General features: G+C 38.2%; 1 protein-coding gene across 1 annotated transcript in view; it reads left to right on the top strand.

The window, feature by feature from the left end:
* Positions 1-19,376, top strand: part of ARIH1 (ariadne RBR E3 ubiquitin protein ligase 1) — a 117,642-nt gene that overhangs the window by 67,197 nt on the left and 31,069 nt on the right. Inside the window, exons 3-5 of the mRNA XM_030875053.3 lie at positions 1,193-1,337; positions 11,481-11,573; positions 12,072-12,127. Coding sequence (XP_030730913.1) covers positions 1,193-1,337; positions 11,481-11,573; positions 12,072-12,127 — 294 coding nt within the window. The remainder of the gene's footprint in view (positions 1-1,192; positions 1,338-11,480; positions 11,574-12,071; positions 12,128-19,376) is intronic.

Below are 19,376 nucleotides of genomic sequence, written 5' to 3'. Positions count from 1 at the left end.
GTTCCCCTTTTATAATATGTTGACATTTTGATTGATAGCTTGACCAGTTCATTGACACATCACTGTAGTCAAAGTATTTATAAAAAGATATTTATCAGTCTTAGGAGAGTGATGTGGTTTGTTCTCATGAGTGATTTTCCAGAGATGTAGCAAATGCTTTGAACAAAGCCTGAACAAGACTTCCACTAAAAATATTGAGAATCTCTTGAGTATCGATTATTTTTAACTTGAGAACCTCCTGTTTATATATAAAGAACATTGTAGTTATTTAAACCTAGACTTAACAAGCTAATAAGTAAATTGATCAAATTCCATGTTAATATTTTTGCTGGTTATATTGATTTACAAATTGAAAGTTTTTCTATCTATTGCTTTTCCATTTAGAATATTAAGGTATTTCAGGAGGCCAAAGATCATGTCTTAACTGGATTAATGGTAGATATTGTGCTATTTACCACTGTCTTCTGTCAAGAAATTTACAGTTCAGTTGAAACTCTGTAGCTAGTACTTGCCATACCATGCTGTTGACATATTAGATGGTGAACTACTTCTATATATTTAGATACATATTTTATGAAAAAGCTAATGTATAGATTATTTGATACAAAAACTTTTAAAGATACATTTTTTGTTTCCTCCTTCTTCCCTTTTCCTATCAAAAACTATTTTAAAAGAATATTTAGAAAGCAAGTCTTTTGTAGAATGAGACACATGTAATAGTTTCATTTTTTAAATGATTTGTGGGATAAGGTATGCTTTATAGGTGGTTTACTTGCTAATATATTTAAACTGGTATAACTAAAATTATTAATAAAATGAATTCATTGGCATAAAATATAGCCTAGCCTTCTGAAATACCATTACTCTTCATAAGGTCCCACTTAAGAGATAGTACAACTTTCATCCTTAGGTTTTAATTGTCGTGTTGTTAATATTACTAATAGCTTAACCTCTCATGATAGAAACAAACTAAACAGTGTCAAAATAGCAACAAAAGTTCAATCTGCTTTCATACACATATGCTTCTGTATGCTACAGTTTGTAGCCATACAGCTTATTTTTTCTGAGCAAGAAAGGTTATGGTCTTGGTTTAATTTACTTCATTGACTTTCCCTATAGAAAATCAGGTTTTTGGAGAGCTCTAACAGTGTGCTATTGCTGGGCTCTCATCCTTTCTGTTTAAATAATGCAGGTACTTTGATGGAAACCTGGAGAAGCTCTTTGCTGAGTGTCATGTAATTAATCCAAGTAAAAAGTCTCGAACACGCCAGATGAATACAAGGTCATCAGCACAGGATATGCCTTGTCAGATCTGCTACTTGAACTACCCTAACTCGGTGAGTATCTGGTAGTTTAAGGCTAGCACTGACTCTGTATTTCAGAGGGTAAATCAACTTTTCATTATTTAAATAAAGGAAGATCTGGGAGTCTGGGATTGTAGCAAAGCAGTAACCTATCAATATATTAAGGATAAAGAAAGGAAAAGAAAGAGTAAGAGCTTGTTCTCTCTCAGTCCTCCCCCATTTGCTCTGTGTGTGTGTGTGTGTGTGTGTGTGTGTGTGTGTGTGTGTCTGCGTTGGGTCTTCGTTGCTGCTGCTTGTGGGCCTTCTCTAGTTGCAGTGAGCGGGGGCTACTCTTCGTTGCAGTGCACGGGCTTCTCATTGTGGTGGCTTCTCTTGTTGCGGAGCACGGGCTCTAGGCACTTGGGCTCAGTAGTTGTGGCGCACGGGCTTAGTTGCTCCGCGGCATGTGGGATCTTCCCGAACCAGAACTCGAACCCATGTCCCCTGCATTGACAGAATTCTTAACCACTGCGCCACCAGGGGAGGCCCCCATTTACTTTTTAAAGCAGCAACTTGTCCAAGTTGTCATTACACACTTAAATCTTGTCCATTTTATATTACCACAGTGAGAGAATTGTGTAATAGGTAGGCAGCAAACAGAATTATTTTCCATCCAAATTAAAATAGATTTAAAACTAAGTTTTTAGAATAAATATCCAAAACACTTATAAAATGTCTTTAATGCTATTTCACTAGGGAGCTTTCAGGATTTTCATACAGATCCATTCTAATGGAGATTCTTTAGTACAAGTATTGCTCTTAAAAACCTATTGAATTTAGATGATTAACTTTGGGGTATCTAGTGAAGAAATTTTAGGCTTAAATAAACATAGTCTTCCTATGAAGGCACGTTATTAGTAACCATAGGAAAATTACATTTGTGGCCAAAAAAAGGGGTTTAGTTACTTGGAATTCACCTCTTAAGATGTTTCAGGATATCTAAGAATAATTCAATTATACAACAATTATAACTACCTTGTTCATATTCTCTAATAGTTAAGCAGCTTTTTCTAGTAATTAGTGTATACCAGGTCGTTGTCACCTATGTTATATATTTTTACATATTGAAGGTTTTTCATTGTTAATCTTAGAGTTTAACATGTGTAGCTCTAAAGGTTCCCATTTGAAGGAAATTAATTTGTTTACACATACAAGTGCTTAGAAAAGAAGTTTTAAAAGAAAGTTAATTATATTCTCTTAGAGAAATGGAAAATCAGAGTTAAAATAATTTAGTAGGTAAAATGCTTAATTGAATTTCCAAATTCTCAAGTTTTGATCACAGCTCTGACACTAGCTTTTTGGCTTTGGGTAGTAAATCATCTAATCTTGCTGGGCCTCAGTGTTTTTAATCTTTCAAATAAATTTAATAAGATATTCTTTCAAATCTCTATCAGCCTGAAACTACTATTTATTCATTTCCCTCTCCTTAAATCACAATCCTAACTTAAGTATTTAAAAAGAACAATCAGCACTCCTATTAAAAATACATTAATTTCATGTTTTGACCATTTTATCATCTTTCTTTAATAGTTGACATTTGTGTAGTGTCTACAGTTTATAAACGTTTCTGTGAGGTAATACTGAGACCCAAATAATTTGTCCCAGCTTATACAAGGTTTCCTTATTCCTTGGCATTTCCCTTGGCACTCTATTATAGCATCTCCTCCTTAGTTTAAATCTTAAATGTAATTCGAGTACTGAAGCTAGCTGCTTGCAAATAACCCCTGTAACTTCCTCAGTGCCCTTGGTATTGGCAGTCTGAACAAATTAGAATTGAAAATCATGAGTAGATATTCGCAGTGTAAATTGTGCTTGCACTTGAACTGATAATGGAGAAACCACTATTTATTCATTCAATCATTCAACACACCAGGCACAATTCTAAGCGTTAGAAACAACGGAGAATAAAGGCATAATGCCTGCCTTAGATAATTTACAGGTTAGCTGGGCAGATAAGTAAAATGACATAGTCAGAAAAAATGGTAAGTGCTTTGATAGGGCATGATACTGTGGGAACATGTTGAAGAGACACCTAACCCAGTTTTGGATCAGGGAGAACTTCCCACAGACACTGACATTTGAACTAACCTCTGAAGGTGTGGTAGTTAGGTAAACTAGGAAATACAGAAGCCAAAGGAAGAGAATGCAGTTCCAAGAATGGTAAACAGTGCTAGCTTCAGAGAAAAGAATTGAAAGGTGAGTTTGGAATTAACAACAAGAAGTTGACTGATGATCCTGGAAAGTTATCAGTATTTTAAGTATTGTGGTAAGATGGGAAACCAAACTGCATGGGCCGAAGAATTATTGACTTGAAAGTAGTAAAGGAAGGGGAAGCAATAAATATAAACAGATTACTTTTTTAAAGGAAGTTTGGCTATGTAAATGACAGGAAAAGCAAACAGCAGCATGGGTTGGAAAGTAAGTTAAAGTGTTAAGGAAACCGTGTTAGGAAAAAGTAATCATGGTGAAACTAGGACTTCTTTTCTCACAGTTTTTAGGCTAATGAAGAAGGATAATTTTAACCTCTTCAGTTTTGCAAGTAAATGTCACCTGAGATTCTTCATTCATGCTTTATTAATTGATGGATGATTTCTTTACTTACATTACTTGAATAACTCCCATGTTTCAGTTTCCACTACTCTCTTCACACACTGATACTAGCCTTTTATTATTGTGTATCTTTGATACCTTTCCCCTAGAAAGCAACTTTGCTTTATTACAGTACCACATGAAAACAGATTTTAAGTAAATGCTTCTGACAGCTTAGTTTATAATACTTTGGAGTTAACTATTTTGGGTGGTCTCTTCTTTAAAAACAATTTCCTGAGATTTTGGAACACTCTTTAAGTTCAGAGATTCCTCCCCCATCCCTCTGCCCCCTTGTGTTGTGGCCAGTTCAGGGGGTTCCTGGTCCTGGCAACAGTTACTCACTTTATAATAATGTTCTTTTGAATCAAAGCGTAAGATTTAGCTCTACTAGGAAATATAGCTTGGGCTACCTTATTATTTTTATGAGATAAATAATTTGTATTTTCTAAGAATAAGGTATGTTAAATAGATAAAAGCAAAGTTGAAGATTGTGATGATTGTCCACCCTCGGCTTCCTCATTCCTGGGGCACTTCTGAATCTTTGTGCTCTATCTTCCTTTTTAACTCATTCCATTTTACAGATGAGGGAACTGGTGCCCTGATTATTTGCTCAGTTTTTATGAACAAAATGACTTTAAGTTTAGAGATTATATGGGCAACTTCTGATAGAAGAAAGATAATTCTTAATGTTCTTTTCTTTGACATTAGTTGCTATCTGTAAATGGTGGAGATAAATGAAACTTTTAAGAGTATGTATTTTTTCAGTTCTTTTTCTTCAGCACCATTAATTTCTGTTGTAGATAATATTTTATATATTTTTAGTGTATTTGTGGTCAGATATATTTATGGTATAAACAGGGGTAAGTTTAACGAATAGATAATCTGATCCCCTGAATCAGGGAAAGACCCAGGGAGCCAAGTAGGTAAACACAAGGTAGTAAGGGAACAAATATATCAGAGGAGGAGGAAGGAAAGGGAACTAAGACAGGATGATACCCTGATATATCCATGATGATAAAACTCTTTTTTTAAAAAAGTTAATTTATTTTATTTTTGGCTGTGTTGGGTCTTCGTTGCTGCACATGGGCTTTCTCTAGTTGTAGCGAGCAGGGGCTACTGTGCGGGCTTCTCATTGTGGTGGCTTTTCTTGTTTCAGAGTACAGGCTCTAAGTGTGTGAGCTTCAGTAGTTGTGGCTCACGGGCTCAATAGTTGTGGCGCGCAGGCTCTAGAGCGCAGGCTCAGTAGTTGTGGCGCACGGGCTTAGTTGCTCCGGGGCATGTGGGATCTTCCTGGACCAGGGTTCGAACCCATGTCCCCTGCATTGGCAGGCGGATTCTTAACCACTGTGCCACCAGGGAAGCCTGATGACAAAACTCTTGAGCACAATGAATATGTCTTTATACTACAGGTTAGTTTTTGCTTTATCTTTGGGCATGCGTGTGTGATTTATTTTTGTAATTTATCTTATTTAGTCTTGTTATCTATTTAATTAGAAAACTTATTGGGGGACTTCCTGGTGGTCTAGTGGTTAAGACTTTGCCTTCCAATGCAGGGGGTGCGGGTTTGAGCCCTGGTCAGGGAGCTAAGATCCCACATGCCTCCCAGCAAAAAAAAGCCAAAACATAAAACAGAAGCAATATTGTAACAAATTCAGTAAAGACTTTAAAAAATGGTCCACATCAAAAAAAACAAAGAAAAGTTATGGGAAAGGGAGGGGAAAAAAAGCTTTCTTTTTGTCTTTTTATCTTATCTTATAATGAGCCCTGGTGTAGAAGTCCCAGAAGTAAAGGTGTTACTTAAAGTGATCACTTACTAACCATTGTGACCTTTAATCTCTCAGTCTTTGAAAAACGTATAAAGCACATGAGGATGTGTATGTGTTCTTTTTTTTAAGGCCATTTTCTTTTTATTTATTTATTTTCGGTTGCGTTGGGTCTTCGTTGCTGCACACGGGCTTTTCTCTGGTTGTGGCGAGTGGGGGCTACTCTTTGTTGCGGTGCGCAGCTTCTCATTTTGGTGGCTTCTCCTGTTGTGGAGCACAGGCTCTAGGTGCATGGGCTTCAGTAGTTGTGGCTCACAGGCTCTAGAGTGCAGGCTCAGTGGTTATGGTGCACGGGCTTAGTTGCTCCGCGGCATGTGGGGTCTTCCACTACCAGGGCTTGAACCCATGTCCTGCTTTGGCAGGTGGATTCTTAACCACTGCGCTACCAGGGAAGCCCTGTGTGTGTGTTTTTAAGTCACCAGTAAAACATTTTAGAATTGCTGATACATGACTCTACTGTATTTGTCATTTACAGAATGCCCCTTTTCATTATAGTTTCAAAAATCACTCTCCTTTAGTAATCTGGCAACAGGTTAGTGCCAGATCTCCTTCACTACTGGGGAGTAATGAGAATAGATTCTTTTTATTGATTTCCCGGATCTTTTTTTTTTTTTTTTTTTTTTTGCGGTACGTGGGCCTCTCACTGTTGTGGCCTCTCCCGTTGCGGAGCACAGGCTCCAGACGCACAGGCTCAGCGGCCATGGCTCACAGGCCTAGCCGCTCTGCGGCGTGTGGGATCTTCCCAGACCGGGGCACAAACCTGTGTCCCCTGCATCGGCAGGCGGACTCTCAACCACTGCGCCACCAGGGAAGCCCCCAGATCTTTTTTTTTAATGGATGAGAATATTGATTTCCCAAATATTTATCTTCACTCATTTTGTGAATGAGTTAGAATCATTGTCAATCTCTGAATAGCACCATATTTTTAAAAATTAATTTATTATTTTTTTGGCTCCGTTGGGTCTTCGTTGCATGCAGGCTTTCTCTAGTTGCAGTGAGTGGGGGCTGTGCTTCATTGTGGTGTGTGGGCTTCTCATTGCAGTGGCTTCTCTTTTTGTGCGGCGTGGGCTCTAGGCATGCGGGCTTCAGTAGTTGCAGCATGTGGGCTCAGTAGTTGTGGCACATGGGCTTAGTTGCTCCGTGGCATGTGGGATCTTCCTGGACCAGGGATCGAACCCATGTCCCTTGCATTGACAGGTGGATTCTTAACCACTGTGCTACCAGGGAAGTCCCCATATATTTTTTTTTAAGATTTATTTATTGTTTATTTTAAATTTATTTTTAGCTGTGTTGGGTCTTAGTTGCGGCATGCGGGATCTTTTGTTGCAGAGCGTGGGCTTCTCTCTAGTTTTGGTGTGCAGGTTTTCTCTTCTCTAGTTGTGGTGTGCAGGCTCCAGGGTGTGTGGACTATGTAGTTGTGGCACGCGGGTTCCAGAGCACATGGGCTCTGTAGTTTGCGGTACGCAGGCTCTCTAGTTGAGGCTCGCAAGCTCAGTAGTTGTGGCACGTGTGTTTAGTTCCCCGACGAGGGATTGAACCCGCGTCCCCTGCATTGTAAGGCGAATTCTTTACCACTGGACCACCGGGGAAGTCCCTGAATAGAACCATATATTTTTATTTTTATTTATTTATTTTTTTTGCAGTACGCGGGCCTCTCACTGCTGTGGCCTCTCCCGTTGCGGAGCACAGGCTCCGGACATGCAGGCTCAGTGGCCATGGCTCACGGGCCCAGCCGTTCCACGGCATGTGGGATCTTCTTGGACCGGGGCACAAACCCGTGTCCCCTGCATCGGCAGGCAGACTCTCAACCACTGCGCCACCAGGGAAGCCCTAGAACCATATTTTAACCTTGATAGTTTATGTGATGTGTTCTGTAAAGCCAGTCTCAGGGCTCTGAAACATTTTCTTCCCTGGCTACTTTCCAGGTATTTTTTATATAGTTGATATGCTGTAATATTGTATCCTGACTATTTTCATCTATATCATAAGCAACATCAGAAATTTTGTAAGCATATTTCAAATAACAGCTAATTAGAAAATGTTATAGAATTTAAAATGCCACTATAAGAGCCACAGAATGAATAAAAGAGCTGGGAATAAACTTGGCAAGAAATATGGAAGATCTGTATGAAGAAAAGGGGAGATAAATGAATGCCATTTGTATTTGGAAAGAGGAATAATAATGAAATAAAGAAAAAGAATAGATTGATGGTGGTAGGGAGGGAACTAGTCCTACCAAATTCAGGAATAGGCAGTGCAGTGATTTCCCTGGTGGCACAGTTGATAGGGCTTTGCACTCCCAGTGCAGGGGGCCTGGGTTCGATCCCTGGTCAGGGAACTAGATTCCATATGCATGTCCCAGCTAAGAGTTTGCATGCCACAGCTAAGGAGCTTGCGAGCCGCAACTAGGACCCGGGGCAACCGAAAAAAAAGGAATAGGCAGTGCGGTGGAACAGGAGAGTCAAGTATACATGAGGAGAATTTAGTATACAATAGAGGAGGCATTTCAGATAAGGTGGATTATTTAATAAATGGTTGATGGAACAACTTGGTAGCCATCTGGAAACTTCGATTCTTACGTAACTGCTTATATCTAAATTAATTTAGAAGCCATAGATTCTAAAACTAATACGTTTTGCCTCATATGGATACAGAGCTTCTGCATAGCAGCAAAATGTAAACATTGAAACCGGGAGAAAATATTTTCCACACTTATAAACAGACAATTTTCTACATAAGTAAAATACCCCAGTAAATGATTTAGAAAAAAAGCTCAGAGGAAAAATGGGCAAAATAGGAGAAGAAATTTCACAGAAAAAGAAATATATAGCCTTAAATCTTCTTTCATATGTTTAAACTTCACTCATAAAAAGAAATTAAAATGAAAACTAATGGTAGTTACTTCATTTTCACCTGTTAGATTGGCAGAGATCAAGGAGTTGGATAATACACTGTTTTGACATGGGTCACCAAAGTTTTGACCTGGGTCAGCAAGGGTCACCAAGGTCATATTCCCACCAAGGTTCTCTTCTATAGTATAAATTGCAACAGCCCCTATGAACAAAGCTTTGTAATAATCAAATTCTAAATTTATACTGTTACTATTTCACTTGTACAAATTTTTTCTGATACACATTCACAATCACAAAGGTAATAATAATGAAGAAAACCAAGATGCAGAAGAAAGTTTGTGGTACTTTTACTGTGTGTGTACCTGTGTACATTAGAACATCTCTGGAAGAATATAATATGTAAGATATTGGAAATAGTGATTACTTCTGGGTAGAGAGGTAGAGGACAAGGTAGAGAAGGATGGGGATGAGGGAGACTTATTTTTCCAACATAAACTCATATTGTTAAATAATTGTCTTTAACATCAGCCTGTATTACTTATTTAAAAATAATTTGGTAGGGCTTCCCTGGTGGCGCAGTGGTTGAGAGTCTGCCTGCCGATGCAGGGGATGCGGGTTCGTGTCCTGGTCTGGGAGGATCCCACATGCCGCGGAGCGGCTGGGCCCGTGAGCCATGGCCGCTGAGCCTGTGCGTCTGGAGCCTATGTTCCGCAATGGGAGAGGCCACAACAGTAAGAAGCCCGTGTACCGCAAAAAAAAAAAAAAAATTGGTAGTAAATATTGTAAAATATTCTTAACTAAAATATGATAACCATTGGACTTCTCTGGTGGTGCAGTGGTTAAGAATACGCCTGCCAATGCAGGGGACACAGGTTTAAGCCCTGGTCCGGGAAGATCCCACATGCTGCGGAGCAACTAAGCGTGTACCACAGGTACTGAGCCTGCGCTCTAGAACCCATGAGCCACAACTACTGAGCCTGTGTTCTTTAACTACTGAAGCCTGTGCTCTGCAACAAGAGAAGGCACCACAAGGAGAAGCCCGCATACTGCAGTGAAGAGTAGCCCCTGCTCACTGCAACTAGAGAAAGCCCGCGCACAGCAGCGAAGACCCAACGCAGCCAAAAAAAAAAAGAAAGAAAATCTAAAAAAAAGAAAAAAAAAAGAATTAAAAAAATTAAAAAAAAATAAAGTATGATAACCATTATTTGTCTTTTGAAAATACAGTCCTCTAGACTCTCTTAATATTATTTAAAGTACCTGCTTTTAATATCCCATTATAGAAGATAGTAGTATCCTTCATTTAACCAGCCGTCAAACAGATAGTATTTCAAATCATATAAGTAGTATAAGATTAGACCAAAATGTTACTATTATTCAAATGTTACTATTATTCTGAGTAAATATTTTGGTTTCCATAGCATTTTATTTTCTAGGTTGGCCATGTTCCATGCAGCTCCATTAAGTGCTGTATTTGTGTCACATTTGAAAAATAACAGCTTTGGGAGCTCTCTGGCGGTCCAGTGGTTAGGACTTGGTGCTTTCACAGCCGTGGGCCAGGTTCAGTCCCTGGTTGGGGAACTAAGAATCCCACAAGCCACGTGGCATGGCCAAAAAATAAAAATAAAAAATAAAATAACAGCTTTATTAAGATGAATTCACATACCTTACAACTTGCCTATTTAAAGTGGTCTTCAGTCACAGAGTTGTTCAGCCATTACCACAATTAATTTTGGAACATTTTAGTAACCCCCCAAAGACCTGTTCCTTTTACAGTCACTTCTCATTCCTTCCTAAGCTTCCCAGCCCTGAGCAACCACAAATCTACTTTCTTTCTCTATGAATTTACATGTTATGGACATTTCATATAAGTGGAATCAAACAGTATGTGCTCTTTTGTGATTGGCTTATTTCACTTAGCATGTTTTCAAGGTTCGTCCACATTATAGTATGTATCAATACTTTGCTCCCTTTTATGGCTGAATTATATTCTGTTATTATTGATATTTCACATTTTGTCAGTTGATGGACATTAGAGTTGTTTCCACTTTTGGGTTATTGTTGATAATGCTGCTGTGAACATTTGTGTACAAGTTTTTATGTGGGATGTATGTTTTCATTTCTGTTGGGTATGTACCTAGGAGTGGAGTTGCTGGATCATATGGTATATTTAATTTTTAATTTTTTTTTGTGGTACGCGGGCCTCACTGTTGTGGCCTCTCCTGTTGCGGAGCACAGGCTCCGGACGCGCAGGCTCAGCGGCCATGGCTCACGGGCCTAGCTGCTCCGTGGCATGTGGGATCTTCCCGGACCGGGGCACGAACCCGTGTCCCCTTCATCGGCAGGCGGACTCTCAACCACTGCGCCACCAGGGAAGCCCTCTGTTTAATTTTTTGAGAAAATGCCAGTGTTTTCCAAAGTTCCTGTAGCGTTTTACATTCCCACCAGCAGTGTATGAAAGTTCTGATTTCTCTACATGCTTGTCAATGCTTTTATTATGTCTTTTTGATTATAGCTGTCCTAGTGGGTGTGAAGTGATGTCTCACTGTGGCTTTGATTTACATTTCCCTGATGACTAAGGATATTGAGCATCTTTTCATATGCTTATTGGTACAAACTTGTTTTGTGCCTTTCCTAAAAATTATAAATATCTACTGCAGATGCATTTCTCATTAATTAGGTGTTTTGTGTTCAATGAATTTGCATGTATAGATTTCACCACCTAGAAGTTCATTTTAGGAACCCATCTAGTCATGTCAAATTGGACATTTTGGCCACTGCGAGAAATGTGACCTAGTAGAGCCTTACTGAGTCACTATATATAGTGATTCTCCTGATAATGTATTTTCAAAGTCCATGTATTATTTTTGTTGCAGTATTTCACTGGCCTTGAATGTGGACATAAGTTTTGTATGCAGTGCTGGAGCGAATATTTAACTACCAAAATAATGGAAGAAGGCATGGGACAGGTAAAAATGCTAATTTGTTTCTGAGTTTTTCTTGAATTTCTTATAGTGTTTAGACCCTTACACAAATATAAACAGGTGAAGCATTCTGGGTTGTGAATTGCATGTGGACTTTTTTTCTAGATTAAAACAACTAAAAGATAATTGAGACTTTTTTCTATTTACAATGAGGCATTCCAGTTAAAGATCCAGTCCAGGTAGTATTTTCTCAGCAGGCATTAACATTTGTATTTATCAGGCTAAACTTGTTGAGAATTTTTGTCATATCTCTTGCTTTTGCCAGTCAAATTTTATATTGAAAAACCAGTTGTTTGGGTTAGCAGTTTTACTTACTTTATGGTGATACACATACACACACACGTTTTCTTTAATAGAAAGGGAGTGATTAAGGTCCTGTAAATGTTAAGGTATCCTCAGAACCTAGCAAAGTTCCTGGCAATGGTAAACATTCAGTAAATATTTGTTGAATGAAGACATAGTTTAAATTTTGATCTTTTTCAGACTATTTCGTGTCCTGCTCATGGTTGTGATATCTTAGTGGATGACAACACAGTTATGTAAGTACTTTTGATAGATTCTGCATGTTGAATATTGATTAGTTGGTTAAACCAAATTAATTTTCGCTCAACACCATAGAGGAGGTAAAATTTTTAGTGTCTGAAGAGACTTTCTAATCTATATTCCTTTGTAGTACACAAGCCTGTTTGTAACCTGGTTAAATGCCCAGGCAGTATTCTGGTAAAGTTGGCAGTACATGATAGCTAGATTTCAGTAAACCTTGTGGTTGGAGAATAGGATATGTCAGTGTGTCAGTTGATGTCTTCTGGGAAGCAGATGCCAAGACAAAGTTAAAAGGGAAGGCGATTTATTGTGAGATAGCATCTATGTAGGATAAAGAGGAGGAGGAGCACTAGACAGACCATGATACAGTTCTGACACTTGTTAAATGAGAGAAAGAAGGAAGGAGGATTCAATAGGAAGAGACTCAGACTATGTTGCAGCTGTGAGAGTCTCTGTTAACCCTGTGGGGAACTCCAGTGCATAGGTTTCCCACAGAGGAATACCTCAGTAAGCAGAAATGGCCAGGCCCTGGTACCATTGTCATCCTCAGTCTGTCACTGGGAGCTAACCAGGGGGAATGTGGCCTCAGCTGGAACACTGCTACAGATCCCAAAGACCCTGCAGCTGGAGGCTGTTGGCTATCTACTGGCCTTGTGAAATGTTCCCTTTTGAAGTAGAGAAAGAAACTTGAAGAAACAAGCATAGTTAGCTCCTATACATGGGGTAAAATCCCAGGTTGTTTAATTCCTGAGTCAGTGCTGTTTTCATGACCTCAGGCTACCTAATTGATTTCAGTCTAGGAAGATAAACATATGAGGGCCTAAATGATCCACAGTCAAATTGTATAATTAGTCCTGGATAATTGCCTATATAAAGGTATGTCTGTGTTTAAGCACTGGGATTTGAAGGTAATAAAAGTAAAGGCAGCCATGTGCTTTAGTGAGCAAATTTCTTAATCTAATGAAGCCATAAATTGGTTTAACCAGTACAGTTTATAAAGCCACTGATTCCACTTTGTTAATCCCAACCTACTTTGGTTTACTAAAATATATTTACTGTTGTTGTCAGCTTGTGTTAATACTGTTTCTATCTTTCAGTAAATCTTATTTCCATTATTGTTTTAAGCTAACAAACATAAACATGTATCATCTTAAAGTACCGCCATTCTTGCAGCCTTCTTTATCTTGTCCCCTGATACTTTAATTCTTTGTATTCTTTCATCAGTACATTTCATCAGCATAGGTCATTGTATCTTTTCATTCATTCCACAAACATTTACTGGGAACCTACTCATTAGCACATATACACAGGAGAACAACAAAAAAATTACGATACATTTCCTTTCTCTAAGAGGTTCATAATAATAAATAAATAAAATGCATAGTTTAAGTTTTATGTATAAATGTATATATAAAGTACATTTACAAAGAAGCAAATTACTCTACCTGAAGAATTTAGGGAAGCTTTACTTAGGGAGTAATATCAAAGAGTAAAATTTTGGGTTGAGGGAGTGGAGGGTAATATTAAAGAAGGGATGCCAATATTTTTTAAATAGTCAATGAACTTCTCTGTTATGTATTCTGTAGTAGCTAGAGCACAGAGTAGCAGATTACTAGAGATGAGGATGGAAAGGGTTTGACAGTTTATGATGAGTTTCATCATAGAAGGTTATTAGGACTGATAAGAAAGAATTTGGTAATATCTAATATGAGTGAGCATATAGTACAATGGGGAGTATACTGTTGGAACCTTTTTGTAACGCAGTTTGGTGATTTCTACAAATGTATATGCTCTTTGGCTTTTTGTTTAATAGTTTCATCACTTTGAATATGTCATTGTACTGCCTTCTTGCCTCCATTGTTTCTGATAAGTTAGCTATTAATTATATTTTTGTCCCCTGTTTGCTACTTTCAGGATTTGCTGTGTCTTTGGCTTAAAACAGTTTTGACTATGATATATCTAGATGTGGTTCTCCTTGTGCTTATCCTCTTTGGGGTTTCTTGAGCTCTTTGGATGTGCATGCTGGTGCACGTCCACATTTTACCTTAAATAGTTGTATGCTATATCTTCCATATTCTTTCTTTTAAATAAATAATTTCTTTCTTTTAGAATTTAAAAGGTTAATTAAATGAGAGAAAGTGCAGTTTTTCATGTTTAATCTTAAGATCTGGACTTCTCTGGTGGCGCACTGATTAAGACTCTGCCTGCCAATGCAGGGGACGTGGGTTCGAGCCCTTGTCCTGCAAGATACCACATGCCGCAGAGCAGCTAAGCTCTTGTGCCACAGCTACTGAGCCTGCCCTCTAGAGCCTGTGAGCCACAACTACGGAGCTTGTGTGCCAGAGCTACTGAAGCCCTCGCGCCTAGAGCCTGTGCTCCAGAACAAGAGAAGCCACTGCAATGAGAAGCTTGCACACCGCAATGAAGAGTAGCCCCCACTTGCTGCATCTAGAGAAAGCCTGCGTGCAGCAATGAAGACCCAACATAACCAAAATAAATAAATAAATTTATTTAAAAAAAAATCTTAAGATCCATAACTGAAATATGCTTTTTTTTTTCTTAGTATGAAAGGAACTGAATCCTTCCCAGTGATGGATTATCAGTTTTTTAAAAATTTCCAACTTGAGAGATTTTAAAAATGGTTTCTTGTTTTAATTTGAATTAAACTCATTTGGAACTTGAAACTGAAATCTGATTCTTTCTGAAGACATATTACCCTTTAGCCCTCTCAATTTGAAGCTAGCGTGTTTTCCCCTGTGTATTTTATGGTCAAGAGGTAAAGTCATTGTTCCCCTTGGTCCCAAATGCTGTTTTCAGACCATTTCGCTTCTTCACTTTAAAATCCATAAATCCTTTGAGTCTTGTTGTCCAGCTGTATCATGGTCCTTTGTGCTTTTCTCTGCTTGACATCTTGGTCTGTCCCGTTTAATTATTTGTAGTGCTGTCACCTCAAGCACAATCTTTTCTTTCTCCCAAGGCTTGCTGTCATCCAGTGTGATTTCAGTGCCCATACGTGTAGTTCATTCTACACCCTAGCCCTGTAGTTCTACAAGTGTGGTCCCCCGACCAGCAGCATCAACATCACCTAGGAGCTTGTTAAGAGAATGCATATTTTCAGGCCCAGCTCCAGACTTACTGAATCAGAAACTCTGGGGACAGGGCCCAGCATTATGAATGACAAGCTGTCTTAGTATGGTTCTGATGCATACTTATGTTTGAAAACTCTTGCCATAGCCTTTCATTTCTGTGATCTACTCGTTTCCAGGAAAATCCCCTTCACCTTAGCCATGTACTCCTAAGGCCACCACCCTAGGCCTACTCTAGTTCTACTCTTACTTTACAAAATCACGTTTATCTGCCTTTTCCTAAAAGAGTGCTCCTTGGGGTCTGTCTGTCCCACTATTCTCACTCTATGCACTTTATACACTCTCCCTAGGCATACATTGGAAATTCCCAATTTTTAAAAAAAAACTTTATTTTATTTTTTTTGGCTGCATTGGGTCTTCGTTGCTGTGCACGGACTTTCTCTAGTTGCGGGAGCAGGGGCTACTTTTTGTTGTGGCGTGCAGGCTTCTCATTGCAGTGGCTTCTCTTGCGTGCAGAGCACAGGCTCTGGGCGTTGGCTTCAGTGTTGTGGCACACAGACTCAGTAGTTGTGACTCGCAGGCTGTAGAGCACAGGCTCTGTAGTTGTGGCACATGGACTCAGTTGCTCCATCGCATGTGGAATCTTCCCGGACCAGGACTCGAACCTGTGTCCCCTGCATTGGCAGGCAGATTCTTAACCACTGTGCCACCAGGGAAGCCCTGGAAATTCTCAAATTTATATCTCCAGATTAACACTCTTTTTTGATCTTGGGACCCATATATCCTAGTGCCTATCAGGCATCTTCATTTGTACATTACTCTGGCTTTATCTTGTCCAGCCCTCCTACTACCTTTACCACCACCAGAATCATTCTTTTTGCTTCTCAGTATCATATAATGACATCACTTGGTGTTAAAGATTTGCCTGAATGAGAAACCTTGGTGATATCTCTGATTCACTTTTCTCCTGCATTTTTCAGTCATCCTTGCACGAAATTCTGTAAATTCCACATCCTAATTACCTTTAAATCCATCCATTTCTCTCTGTTTCTACTGCCATTAACCTGATTCACGCCATCGTCTTGTCTTAGCTGGGAATCTGCAACTAGCTCCTAAGTGGTTCCCTTATACCCAGTGTTACCACCTTCCAGTTCTTCTTCACAAATGGCTTTCGTTGTCCTATATTGCTTACCTATGCAACTTCATCTTTTGCCTCACCTTTTCTCACATTATTCTAGCCACGTAGAGCTTGGTTTCTTGAAAGTACTGTGCATTTTATTTGCATTTGGTTTGGTAGGATTTTTTTTACTTTTTTTTCCTACTGTCTCTTGACTTTGTTTCTTACAAGCAGTACTCGCTTTCTGTTTTACTCTTCAGTTCTCTTAATCTACTCATCATCTTAGTCATTCTTAACACCTCAGTTTAACTCATTTTAATTTTGGTTTGGATAGACATCCTATGTGTTCCTTAGCTCCTCCATATTTCCCTTACCCTGCACTTTTGTAATTGCCTGTATCCTTGTCTGTATTCTTTCTTAGGCTGTAAGTTGACCCCAGGTACCCTATTTATGTTGACTGAATTCTTTTCTTATTTCCATTCAGGATGTGTGACTTTAACCTTGGTAAAATACTACACAGAAATTATTCACTGATCTTGCAGTGCTTCTTAGACTCACTTCTTAAGATTAGTGATTCATTGGATTCACCTTTTTACTCCTTCGCAATGGGTGTGTAATAGGCCCGTGTCCTTGAATAAGTAACTGGAAATATATTATTCTCCCTGCTTTCATAAGCGTATGTTATCATTGCTAACTCCAGTGATTGATTTGTGCTATGATACCATTAGGGCTATTTGGCTAAGTGGGGCTCCCCTTCTTTGATGCTTTCATGAGATTAATTTAAACTATTTATCTAAATTATTTATCACTTGAGACTGAATAAATCTTTGTCTCTTTCTGTTCATACTAGTAGTTGGTTAGTGGTTTGTGGTTTTTTTTTTTTTTTGGCTGCACCGTGCAGCTTGTGGGATGTTAGTTCCCCGACCAGGGATTGGACCCATGCCACGGTAGGGACAGCCTATAATCCTAACCACTAGGCCACCAGTGAACTCACAGTAGGTTAGTTTTTTTATGTAGTTGTTTGGGGCCTAAATTTCTTTTTCTGTGTATAGCTTCTCTAGTAATCTTAGGGATGATAAAGGTAAACTTGTATCTGTTTAATCTTTAAAGACCTGCAAGTAATGTATTTAGTCACACCTTGACCAATCATTGTTATCATTAACACATATCTGGAATTGTGATGTTCTGATTCAACATCCTGCAGGGTGTGTCTAAAAAATGGAATGGTTTATTTTCATATATGGGGGTTTTTAGAAACAGATAAGCAGAGATGATGACAGACACTCATTGCCACTCAGTTCTAGCAAAATTATTCCAGATGATTTTTTTTTAAAGCTTTAAGTGATACATAAGATTTTAAAAAATGAACTAAAAATAGAGTTACCATATGATTCAACAATCCCACTCCTGGGCATATGTCCAGACAGAACTGTAATTCAAAAAGATACATGAACCCCTGTGTTCATAGCGCACTATTTACAATAGCCAAGACATGGAAACAACCTCAATGTCCGTCAACAGATGAATGGATAAAGAAGATGTTGTACATATATACAGTGGAATACTACTCAGCCATAAAAAAGAATGAAATAATGCCATTTCAAGCAACATGGATGGACCTAGAGATTATCATACTAAGTGAAGTAAGTCAGAAAGAGAAAGACAAATACCATATGATATGACTTATATGTGGAATCTAAAATATGACACAAATTAATTTATCTACCAAAGAGAAACAGACTTAGAGAACAGACTTGTGGTTGCCAAGGGGAGGGGGCATGGGGGAGGGATGGCTTGGGAGTCTGGGGTTAACAGATGCAAACTATTACGTATAGAATGGATAAACAACAAGGTCCTACTATATAACGCAGGGAACTATATTCAATATCCTGTGATAAACTGTAATGGAAAGAATATAAAAAAATAATGTGTGTGTATATATATATATATATATATATAAAACTGAATCACTTTGCTCTACAGCAGAAATTAACACAACATTGTAAGTCAAGTATACTTCAATTATAAAAAAAGATTTTTTAAAAATGTATCTTAGGATCTTGGTATTGATAATCCATACCTCTATTGGCTAATTCCTCACTTGTCTGAAAAGGGCAGAAATGTTCTTTTAAAAATAGATTGTCTTAAATTAGATAATATAACTTAAAAGCTATTCTTCGATAGTTATTTCCTGTTCCATCAACTTTAAGCAGTAAATCTTAACTACTTACTATGTAAGGTGAGGAAATTGCTGCCTCTGTGCTGTCATTCACCTTTAATCTCTTCTACCCCCTAATTTCTGTTAGATACATAATTACTTTATATTGTCAACTTTATACTTAAATCTATTCTGGAACAGTTTCTTTTATGTTTTGTCAGTAGGTTTAGTCACGAAATGGTAAGCCAGTGCTTTTATAATATTATAATTGTAAATATTACATAAAACCAAGTAATTGAATGGATCCAGAGCAAAGTAAATGTAGTCCTGTAAGTCTGTGCTGCTCCAAGAAGAATGAATATTCCAAGCATCCAAGTCAGACGATTATTTTTTACATTCTATCACATAGGCTTGTGAAGCTGTGTAGACCCTCAGATGATTTGTACCATCTGAGGCAAGAGACAAACTAAACTTTGATATGTGTATTAATCACAGTAAAGTAGAGCATCTCGTCTTTTACAGTGGAAATACATCATTTTTATTTAATTATAATCAGTTCAATTTGCTGTGCATTGGTTTTTGTTTTTACTTTTTGAATTAAGTTCTAAAATAAATTCAATAAAGTGTGTAAAGTACATTTACTTTAGAAATATGTTTTATTAACCACCCAGATCAAGGTACAGAATTTTTCCAGTACCCAGAATATTAATCCTTGTGACCCTTCCCAGACAGTATCCATCTCACCCCCACTACCTATTCTGACTTCTGTCACCACCAGTTAATTTTACCTGTTTTTGAACCTCATTTAAATAGAATTGTGTAGCATGTTCTTTTTCTGAGTGTGTATCGGCTTCAGTTAATGTAATGTGTTTCTTTGAGGTATG

This window comes from Globicephala melas, chromosome 2, assembly GCF_963455315.2.
Source record: "Globicephala melas chromosome 2, mGloMel1.2, whole genome shotgun sequence".
Classification (NCBI taxonomy): Eukaryota; Metazoa; Chordata; class Mammalia; order Artiodactyla; family Delphinidae; genus Globicephala; species Globicephala melas.
The sequence above is the reverse complement of the archived record's forward strand: the minus strand, read 5'-3'. Positions and strand labels throughout refer to the sequence as shown.